Source organism: Pipistrellus hanaki (genome assembly GCF_964339955.1).
Source record: "Pipistrellus hanaki genome assembly, chromosome: 7".
In the NCBI taxonomy this organism is placed as follows: Eukaryota; Metazoa; Chordata; class Mammalia; order Chiroptera; family Vespertilionidae; genus Pipistrellus; species Pipistrellus hanaki.
Window position 1 is genome coordinate 2,722,345 of NC_140509.1, and position 11,034 is coordinate 2,733,378.

General features: G+C 56.5%; 1 protein-coding gene and 1 long non-coding RNA gene across 2 annotated transcripts in view; one reads left to right on the forward strand and one right to left on the reverse strand.

The window, feature by feature from the left end:
- The window catches only part of LOC311626233, a 1,185,289-nt gene that overhangs the window by 36,778 nt on the left and 1,137,477 nt on the right, over nt 1-11,034 (reverse strand). The gene's annotated exons all lie outside the window — the stretch shown is intronic.
- MCCD1 (mitochondrial coiled-coil domain 1) lies at nt 9,655-11,033 on the forward strand. Its single transcript, XM_084891298.1, has 2 exons — nt 9,655-10,185; nt 10,631-11,033. The coding sequence occupies exons 1-2, from the start codon at nt 10,018-10,020 to the stop codon at nt 10,811-10,813; spliced, it is 351 nt and encodes a 116-aa protein (XP_084747424.1). The 5' UTR covers nt 9,655-10,017; the 3' UTR covers nt 10,814-11,033.

Sequence of the window (11,034 nt, forward strand, 5' to 3'; positions counted from 1 at the left end):
ATCCACTGGGCCAAACCGGTTCTGGCAGCAATGCAATTTCTTTCCAAATAAACAACGGTGGATTTCACAGAACTAGATAATCCAAAAATCATCCAAAATTTTATACGCACCCACAGGGCCTCAAACCACCCTGACAAAGAACACGCCCCGGATGGCACCGGTTGTGGAAGAGGCGCCGCCTGCAGCGGCTCACCTGCCGTGCCAAGGAGCACCTTGGCTCCAGCCTTCCGCGGTGCCTCCGGGGCCGCCTGGAGCATTGGGCGTCAGTTCAAGGCCAGCGTGTGGGCAGGTTCTGGCCCGGGCCCTCCAGGCACAGTCCCTCTTCCCGCGCCGAACCTCTGGCAGGGCCGCGGCCCTGAGGAAGCCCTTCCCCGCACGCCCTCCCTCCTCCAGCGGGACACACACACACATTGTCCTGGGACGGCCCGTGCCCTGGCGGCTGCGGGCTGCAGACACACACATTGCCCTGGGACGGCCCGTGCCCTGGCGGCTGCGGGCTGCAGACACACACATTGCCCTGGGACGGCCCGTGCCCTGGCGGCTGCGGGCCCTGAGGTGAGGCCGGGCTAAGCTGAGTCACTTGTTCCTGTGGGAGGGCTTTCCTGCCGCTCAGGTTAAAGCCCTGCGGGGCACTCTGCCCGCTGCTGGGCCCTCAGGCTAGTTTCTGCATACAATGCACCCAGCCTGCTGCATACAATGCACCCAAAGTGCTGGGCCCTGAGCACACCCCAGCGCCTCCTGTGACAGGCTCCCGCTAGCTTCCTGAGAGAGAGCAGAGCGGGGCGGGGGCGGGGCAGGAGTGGGAGCGGGTGTGTGTGTGTGTGTGTGTGTGTGTGTGAGTGTGTGTGTGTGTGTGTGTGAGTGTGTGAGTGTGTGTGTGAGTGTGTGTGTGTGAGTGTGTGTGTGAGTGTGTGTGTGTGTGTGTGTGTGTGTGTGTGTGAGTGTGTGAGTGTGTGTGTATGTGTGTGTGTGTGTGTGAGTGTGTGTGTGTGTGTGTGTGAGTGTGTGTGTGTGTGTGAGTGTGTGAGTGTGTGTGTGTGTGTGTGAGTGTGTGTGTGTGTGTGAGTGTGTGAGTGTGTGTGAGTGTGTGTGTGTGTGAGTGTGTGTGTGAGTGTGTGTGTGTGAGTGTGAGTGTGTGTGTGTGTGAGTGTGTGTGTGAGTGTGTGTGTGTGTGCGAGTGTGTGTGTGTGAGTGTGTGTGTGAGTGTGTGTGTGTGAGTGTGTGTGTGTGAGTGTGTGTGTGTGTCTGTGTGTGTGTGTGAGTGTGTGTGTGAGTGTGTGTGTGAGTGTGTGTGAGTGTGTGAGTGTGTGTGTGAGTGTGTGTGTGAGTGTGTGTGTGTATGTGTGTGTGAGTGTGTGTGTGAGTGTGTGTGTGAGAGTGTGTGTGAATGTGTGAGTGTGTGTGTGTGTGAGTGTGTGTGAGTGTGTGTGTGAGTGAGTGTGTGAGTGAGTGTGAGTGTGAGTGTGTGTGTGTGTGTGAGTGTGAGTGTGTGTGAGTGTGTGTGAGTGAGTGTGTGAGTGTGTGTGTGTGTGAGTGTGTGTGAGTGTGTGAGTGTGTGAGTGTGTGTGTGTATGAGTGTGTGTGTGTGAGTGTGAGTGTGTGTGAGTGTAAGTGTGTGTGAGTGTGTGAGTGTGTGTGTGAGTGTGTGAGTGTGTGTGTGTGTCCAGCTCTGCTCCTGTGGTGGCGGGGCTGCCAGGCTGGTGCCTGCCCTCCGGTAGCAAAGGAAGTCCGACAGCAGCTGCCCTGCGGAGGGTGAGCGGGCCCAGCGGCTGCTCTGCCCCTGGGGGGCGCTGTGTGGGGACTGCGGGGGGGGGGGGAGTGCCTCTGGGGGGCGCTGTGTGGGGACTGCGGGGGTGCCTCTGGGGGGCGCTGTGTGGGGACTGCGGGGGTGCCTTCCCGAATACTACGCTTCCCGAGGTGGCAGGGCGTCCTGGAGGTCTGGATGAATACCCCCGAGCCAGGTCACACCTCACGGTCAGCTTCCTGCGCCTCCTGTGAGACTCCGCCTCCCGTGTGCAGGTGCCCCCCGCTGGGCTGCCCAGAGGGGAGGGCGGAGTGCTCTTCTGGTTTTCACTCTGACTTCTTGCTCTATCCTCCTCCCAACCAGGGGGCCAGCAGAGGGCAGAGGGCGGCGCTAGTGGTGGCTGGTTGTTGGGGCTCCATGGTGGAATGGGGCGTCCCCTCTCAAGATGTGGTCCTCCTTCGCCACGGCTGCTGGAGTCGGTCTGCCTTGCGGCTCTGGTATCGGAGTCATTTCTCAGGGCCCGGACCGGGACATAGGTTTCGGTCCCTTGCCCTGCCTCCCACAGAGCGAGTCTAATGGCAAGCTGGTGTTTCGATGTGGGCCACACTGCCTCTCCTCGGTTACACGGGCCGCGCTGCATTGGAAAGAAAATCCATCTTCTCCTTCGGGCCTGAGGGTTGGAGCGGTCCGCCTTGAGTCACGCCCACAGGAGGGGCTTGAGGTGCTGAGCGTTGTTTCCCATCTGGAGAGAAAGGGAGAGATCACAGGAGAGAAGGGCCCGCCCTGTCTCCCTGGAGAAAGGAAGTGAAGAGCGAGGGCCACAACCAAGATCGCTACCAGGGCCATGAAGCCACGCCTACAGTATCGAGAGCTGGACGTTGCTTTTTCTGGTCTACACAGAGCCCCAGCCTCACCCTGCAGTACCTGACAGGCCCATGCCCTGAGAAAGCCAATCAGATTTCCCCTCTCTACCTGGTTTACTGGCCTTTCAAAATCCAGCTCGAATGTTCCTTGGGCTCCTGCTTGTACCCGCTGGCTAAGCTCTGGAACCACCAGTTGTAGGTAAAGCCTCTCCCCTCCCCTTGCTCACCTGCTCTGTCCCCTGCTGGGTGATGCGGGCAGAGGAGAGGAGGTGGGCAGCTGGTGAGCGGGCTGTCCATGGAGGGGAGCTGCAGCACCTGCCTCAGCGGGGAGGAGCTAGGCATTCCTAGAGAAGAGCAAGCCTCCGAAGAGGCCCAGAGGCCCAGAAAGCACCATCAGAACCACCCGTTCCAACTGCAGAATCTAAGGCCCTGACTTTTACCTGACGCCGTGGTCCGCAAACTGCGGCTCTTCGGCCCCTTGAGTGTGGCTCTTCCACAAAATACCACGGTCTGGGTGAGCCTATTTTGAAGAAGTGGCGCTAGAAGATGTTTAAGTTTTAAAAATGTGGCTCTCCAAAGAAATTTCAATCGTTGTCCTGTTGATATTTGGCTCTGGTGACTAATGAGTTTGCCGACCACTGTCCTGACGGACCTGACTTGGCTGAGTGCTAGGGGTTATGTATTCAGCTGCACGCACCTCTGCCTGCTGCCTGTACAGCGGGAAAGCCTCTGCAAACTGCCGCAGAGGCTCTCACACTCACCAGCGATGGTTTGTTAACAATTTTCAGATCCTCATCATCCTTCCTAGGGCATCCACACAGCTCGCAGTAAGTAACCAGCCAACTCTGCTGTCTGCAGGCCTGCCCCCGCCTCACTCTCGTGATGGACAAACCCTTCTATCATCAGAGCACTCCCCTGGACCAGGGCATTTCCTCGGCTCCCCACCGTGACAGCTGGCTGTTCAGCGCCGTCATGTGCCCCGCCTGCAACCTGGACGGCAGGCCGGGGAGAAACAAGCCTGTGCTGTCGGACCGCTCCTGACACACTGTGTCGGCAGGAAGAGCAGACACTAGCACAGCATTAACACGCCAGATTTTATTAGAGAAAACCAATGTGGAGGGAGCCAGAAAGCTTGGGGAGCCATCAGAGCTCAATGCAAGTCTGCATCCGAGCGGAGGAGAGGAAGGAGGAAGCTGGGAGCCTGGAGCCCAACTCAGCCTTCAGTTTCCCTGCTGTTCTCAGTCACTGGCCAGATCAGACAAATATGGCAATAGAACTCAGACGGTCCCAGCTGGAACCACCAGTCAATTATGCTTCCTCCCGCTAAGGACTGGGGTGTGCATTCTCATGGTGTCCACATGCATATAATCAAGAACAAAAAATGATAGCGATGCCTGGTGTGGCTCAATGGATAGAGCATCTGCCTGCCAACCAAAGGGTCCTGGTTTGATTCTGGTCAAGGGCACATACCTTGGTTGCAGGCTCTTCCCTGGCCCAGACCCTAGTCTGGGCTTATGCAGGAGGCAACCAATCGGTGTGTTTCTCTCACATTGATGCTTCTCTCTCTTTCCCTCTCTCTCCCACTCTCCCTAAAAATCAATGGGAAAATATCCTCAGGTGAGGATTAACAAAACAAACAAAAAGTAATGATAAAGGACCGCCAAGAGAACGAACTGCTGGAGCAACACCTCTAAGTACACGAAGGGGTGAGGCCTGAGCAGCAGCAGGGACTGGCCGGGCTGGGCGTGTGGACAGCGGGCGGGGTCGGAGATTTCCGTAATAATTGTCTCCTAATGGCTTAGTGCTGTCAGTGAGGCTGGAAACCAGGGCGCCAGCGGTAAGACATGGGAAGGAGGGGGGTGTCCACAGAGGACGGGAGCCGAGGGAGCGTGCAGGCCAGGATGGCTGTGGGCAGCCGTTGGCCCCGGGGGCCTGGCCATGGTGATAACATGGCAGCGTCGCGTGGCGTGTGGTTCTCCGCCTCCCGCAGCCCGTGGGGCAGGTGCAGGCAGAGGTAGGATGGCCAAGCCGGTGACAGAGCACGGGAGAGCCGAGGGAGGGACTGCAATGGCACACCACGGGATTTAAGGAATGACATCGAGGGGTGCGGGCAGAGAGTGGGCGGCAGGATAATCGATGGGGGTCCCCGTGGGGTGAAAGGACGTTGGGGTTGGTGTTGCACCTGATGGACTCTGGCCTGGCAGCAGGCACAGTTGTGATGGATGGGGTGCTGATGCTACAAGACCCGGCCCAGTCATGGCACCGGTTTCCAGACTTAGGCCGCCCTGCCCTGCCTGCCCTGCGGGGTGGTGGGGAGGCGCTGGCAGAGCGGGAGCAGGCAGTGCCGCTGTGGAAGGAGGGCTGTTGACCATGACAAGGTTGAGGGGACGGCAAGGGGGTGGGAACCAGGGAGAGCCGAGCGGGAGGGCAGGAGGGGAGGAGCTCGGGGCTGAGCAGCAGGCTGAGCCCCTTTCCGGGGGGCGTGCTCTGTCCTGTGGCACAGTCACCACCAGCAGTGTGGAGGCTGCACAGCCCTGTCCTCACGGGGCCAGAGCCAGGCACGGGCAGGTCTCTGCTCCTCACCGAACCGTCCTCTTGGTGGTCTGAATGCAGATTCCTGCGGAGGAGCACTGAGGCCCCCTTTCCTTGCTGGCTGTCAGCTGGAGCCCCCTGAGCTCCTAGAGGACGACTTGGGCCCTGGTCGTGGCCCCTGCAGCACTGACCCCCCGCCCCCCCCCCACACCCGTGGAACCTCTCTGACCTCCTGCCCCATCTCTCCTGCAGCAGCTCCTGCTCCAGCCCAGAAACTGCTCTGCCTCCCGGTTTGCAGAGGTGATGGGCGGCCCACTAACCCGTGTCTCCCTGTCCAAGGTCCTGAACCGCAGTGCAGCACCCAGGTCTGCCTGTACGGACACTGCCCAGGGCTCCAAGGACTGGCCTAGACACAGTCTGATTGTGCTGGAAGCATCAGGATCGAGGAGGGAGAGTCTGAGGAGGGGAGCTAAAAGGAACGGGGGTACCTGCAATGAGGGGGTGGGGGCTCCGATATGACGATGGATTAGGGGGTGCTAGGGAAGAGGGAGGGTCAAAGCAGCTGAAGAGCAAGGACCCCACCCACCACAGGCCCCAGGCAGAAGGTCAGAGGGAGAGGAGACGCCACGGGAGGACCTCAGAGGAAGGGTGCCCTCAGGGAGGGCCGGTCTGCAGAGCCGCGAGTGCAGGGACCTCCTGGGGAGGGCTGCGCAGGTTTGGCTGATGCAGTGTGAGGGGCAGGAGAGAAGACAGAGGAGGGGTGTGTAGGCCTGTGGAGAGGAGCGTGCATGGTGCTTGGGGACAGACAAACGGGAAAGGACAGAATGAGGTCAGTCCTGGTGGATTCAGGGCAGGTGGTGGTGTGTGAGGGAGGTGGGAGGAGCAGGGGACTGGGGCTCTCACTGGGCCCTGGCGGTGGGAATGCGGTTTGGGGTGGTTATCTTAGTTCCTGTGTGTGGAGCCTTTCTTGACCCCTGGTTATGGAGTGCAGTGCCTGGGGTGGAGGGGTCTAAGCGGATGTGCACGGCCCTCTCTTACCCCCGAGGTGGGGGACTGTGCTCACACCAGGCCGTGTGGCATCTGCTGTCAGTTTGACCTTGGGGCACCAGGCGTGACCTACACGGCCCCTCTGCTGCAAAGGAACGGCGTTGCAGGATGACACAGACAGTCTGTGCCGCTGGAATTTCACAACACCAGGGAATCGCCCCTATCTTCTCCACTCCAATAATAAGTGTTTGAAGAAAAAAGGTTGTTTTTAGAGACAAATACTGAAATGTGTAGGGGTAAGGATCACGATGTTGGCAGGTGATTTTCAAATATTTTAGCCAAGATTATAGAATTCCTATATAATAAAAACCTAATATGCTAAGTGCCTGGTTGCCCATTCAACCAAAGGATAATATGCTAATGATATGCTAAGGCTGCTCAACTATTAGCTATGACATGCACTCACCACCAGGGGGCAGACACCCCAACTGGTAGGTTAGCTTGTTGCTGGGGTCCAGCCTATCACGACTGAATGAGACGGGCTGGACACACCCTGCAGCGGTCGCGCAGTGGTCCCTCCCCAGCTGGCCAATCTCCCCAGCCCCCATCATGCCCTGGTGGGGTCCCTCAGCATGGCCTGCACCCTCTCCCAATCCAGGACCCCTCGGGAGATGTTGGAGGGCCAGTTTTGGCACAATCCCACAGGCCAGACTGAGGGACTCCACTGGTGCATGAATTCGTGCACTGGGCCTCTAATAATTACATAAAGAAAATATGGCAAAGTATTAAAATTATTAAATCTGGGTGACCATTGTGTTCTTCATTCAAAGTTTAAGTATCTTTGAAATTTTTCACAATATTTTGGAGAAAAAAAATAATAATGCATAATGACATGGGAAATATTCACAACATAATGTTCAATGAAAAGTAAGCTTTAATTATGCATATGTGTGTGTATCTGAATATGTGTCAGTGTGAGAATGTGTATGTGTGAGTGTATGAGAATGTTAGTGTGTGTCAGAATGTGTATTAGTGTGAGTATATGAGAACGTGTGTTTGAGAATGTGTGTGTGTCCCCATGGGTACAGTATCTGTGTATTGTTGTGTAGCTGTGTATTGGTGTGTCGCAGTGCATGTGTGAGAATGTGAGTCAGTATGTCAGTGTGTGTACATGGATGTGTCCCTGTGGGTGCAGTGTCTGTGTTGGTGGGGCAGTCTGAGGATGCCTTCACTCATTCATTTACTTAACAGATGCTTTACAATCAACAACCAGGCCCTTTGGGGGCAATGGAAATGCAGCTGTGAAAATCAAGTCCCTGTCTGGTTTGGCTCAGTGGATAGAGCGTCGGCCTGCGGACTGAAGGGTCCCGGGTAAATTCCGGGCAAGGGCATGTACCTTGGTTGCAGGCACATCCCCAGTAGGGGGTGTGCAGGAAGCAGCTGATCGATGATTCTCTCTCATCGATGTTTCTAACTCTCTATCCCTCTCTCTTCCACTCTGTGAAAAATCAATAAAATATATTAAAAAAAAAAAAAATCAAGTCCCTGTCCTTGGCCACAAAGCTTATAATCTCAAGGAGGGACCGACAGTAAACACAGGAATATATTAAAAATGTGTTAGTGCCGAGACCAGTTTGGCTCAATGGATAGAGGGTCGGCTTGGGGACTGAAGGGTCCCAGGTTCGATTCCGGTCAAGGGCATGTACCTTGGTTGCGGCCATATCCCCAGTAGGGGGTGTGCAGGAGGCAGCTGATCGATGACTCTCTCATCGATGATTCTAACTCTATCTCTCTCCCTTCCTCTCTGTACAAAATCAATAAAATATATTTTTAAAAAAATAAAAAAATAAAATAAAAATGTGTTAGTAACTCAGCTGGTTTGGCTCAGTGGTTGACTGTCAACCTATGAACCAGGTCATGGTTTGATTCCCAATCAGGGCACATGCCTGGGTTGTGGGCTCAATCCACAGTAGGGGGCATGCAGTAGGCAGCCGATCAATGATTCTCATCATTGATGTTTCTAGCTCTCCTCTCCCTTCCTCCACTGAAATCAATAAAAACATTTTTTAAGTGGTAACCTCAGGGCCGAGACCCACCAACGGCAAACCCCCGTTGTGCAACAGGGACAGGAAAGTCATGCTGGGTCAGCAAGAGGAAGGGGAAATTAAGACTAGAGCCAGGCCAATGGGTAGTTTTCAAGTCAAGTAGACCTGGGTATGAACCCTCCAGCTGAGGGGCCTGGAGCAGACACTGCCAGATGCACGAGTGCTGAATGAAACCGTCCGTGCCAGCTTCCTCCTCCAAAAACCAGACCAGTGGACCCTCAGTTCTCCAACGTGATTCCTTCCGGAAGGCTGTTCAAGAAGCCATCTGTTTGAAAGCCATTTCCTGCAGAAGTAATGTCAAACGCATTCATCCCAGACTCCCGAATGATTCCACGCCAGTCTCTTACACAGTGCATGCCAAATGTGCCGTCTACTGTAAACAAACACTTCCTGAAACGTACCGATCCACCTCTACCAGTCCCGAGTCGCTTCCACCCTTGGTGCAGGTGTCTTTCCGCTCTGCGTGGGGCACCTTCACTTGCTGTCACTGGCTAACCAGACCGCCTATGACCAGTTTCTTTCACACGTTAGCGACATGAGCACTCTTTTTAAAAAAATATTTTTTATTGATTTTTTACAGAGAGGAAGAGAGAGGGATAGAGACTTAGAAACATCAATGAGAAAGAAGCATCAATCAGCTGCCTCTTGCACACCCCCTACTAGGGATGTGCCCGCAACCAAGGTACATGCCCTTGACCGGAATCAAACCTGGGACCTTTCAGTCTGCAGGCTGACACTCTATCCCAGGGGTCCTCAAACTTTTTAAAGTGGGGGCCAGATCACGGTCCCTCAGAGAGCTGGAGGGCCGGACTATATGAACTACTAATTCCTACTGTAACACCTTGGCTGCGCTCACTGCCCAAAAAACCTGGCAGGCAGGATCAGACTCCCCTGGGGGCTGCATGTGGCCCGCGGGCCGTAGTTTGAAGACCCCTGCTCTATCCACTGAGCCAAACCGGTTTCAGCAACATGAGCACTCTTGATGTCTCCTTGTTTTAAAATTGTGCTAATCATCCATTCTGCCAGCAATAAACGCAAAAAAAAAAAATCACAAAATTTCCTGAGATGTTATTTCCTGTGGCCTGAGATTTCTGTCAGGCTGAAAAAGCCTAGTGGTGTCGCACTACACTTTCACACGCCATCCCAATATGGCCACAAGACGGTCGGCAGGGGAGGGCAGTTGGGGGCAAGAAGGCCTACAAAGGAGGGAAGGGCAGGTGGGGGGGGGGGGGGCGGGGAACCAGGCCAGCAGGGGAGGGCAGTTGGGAGCCATCAGGTTGGCAGGATACAGCAGTTGGGGACAATTGGGCAAGTAGGGGGCGATCAGGCCAGCAGGGGAGCAGTGAGGTGTCAATTGGACTGCCAGTGAAGCAGTTAGGGAGTGACCAGGCTGGCAGGCAGGTGAGTGATTAGGAGCCAGCAGTCCTGGACACAAATTCACGCACCAGGCCTCGAGTATCAGTATGAAAGGGTTGTCAGGTTGAAAACAGCTTGTTCTGTGAACTGGTCTAGACTGTACTTCCTTACTTCGGGAATGGAGAGGAACAGAAAAGCCAGAGCTAAGGAAACAGGCACGAGATGTGGCGGGCTGGGCACATGCTCTAACGCCAGCTCTGCTAAGCCGGCAGTATTTCCACCTCAGGAACAGGAGTCTCTCTAGGGCCAGGTTGGGAGGGAGGGGAGCGCAGGGGCAGGGCCAGGCACTGAAGCAAGACCAAGGCCAAGGCCCGGCAGAAGCCAGTTCCTGGTGGCAGCTGGGCAGCTGACAGCTCCCTGCCTCCCCGCCATGGTGCTCCTCCTGCCCTGGCTCTCGCGGTGCTGTCGCCGCCTCCTCCTGCCTCCCAGGCCGCCGGCCCCTGGCAGCTCCCGGAGATGCTGCTCCCAGAGCCCCAGGACCAGCGCCAAGGAGCAGGCCAGCTCCAGCGGCCGCGGGAAGACGAGGCCCCCTGCCCCGGTAAGTGGCACCAGGAGCGGGGCAGGTAGGTGTGAGGGGAGATTGTGCTGTGGGGGGAGGGATCCCGTCTCATCCTGTACCACAGGCCCAGGGCAGATACCAACCCGGACCCCGGAGTGTGCTGCCTTCCAGCGTGTTCCCCAGCCCCAGCCCCACCCCCACCCCCACCCGCAGACCTCAGGGCTTACTCCCTGCTTGCAGTCCACTCACTGTCCTTGAGCAGACATTTCCCCTCATTAAGTTAATCATTTCTGAGGATGGGGGAAGGGCCGGGCAGTCCTTCCTCCGAGTCCTTACAGCCCCCCAGCCTGTGCCTCCCAAAGGCCGATGCCTAAGCCAGGAAGCTACCCTCAAACGCATGGTATCAGACACGAGGCAGAATTTCCCACGCCCACAGCCTCAGCCCCCCGCCGGGCTGATGCTCCCTCCTCACACCCCTCCCCAGGGCCCCGGGCTCCCTGCTGAGCTGGCTCAGGCGGAGGAGCTGCTGGAGCAGCAGCTGGAGCTGGCCCAGGCCCTGCAGGAAGGGCAGGAGGGGGCCTGGGAGGCGCAGGCCCTGGTGCTCAAGACGCAGAAGCTGAAGGAGCAGATGAGGAGACTCCGAGAGAGCCTGGGAGGAGGAACCTAGGGTTTCACCCCCAACACAGGAAACACTGCACGCCACCTGCCGAGACCACCAGCCTCGCAGGCCACTAAGAACAACAGAGGACCCTCCAGAGGGCCAGGCTGGAAAGCGGCGGGAACCACGGCCTCCGCAGTCTGTGACCCCTCCCGCTGACAACCTTGGCCCCACATCAAGAACCTAGCACCACCTTACCCCAAATCAATAAAAGGAGCACTTAGACACCA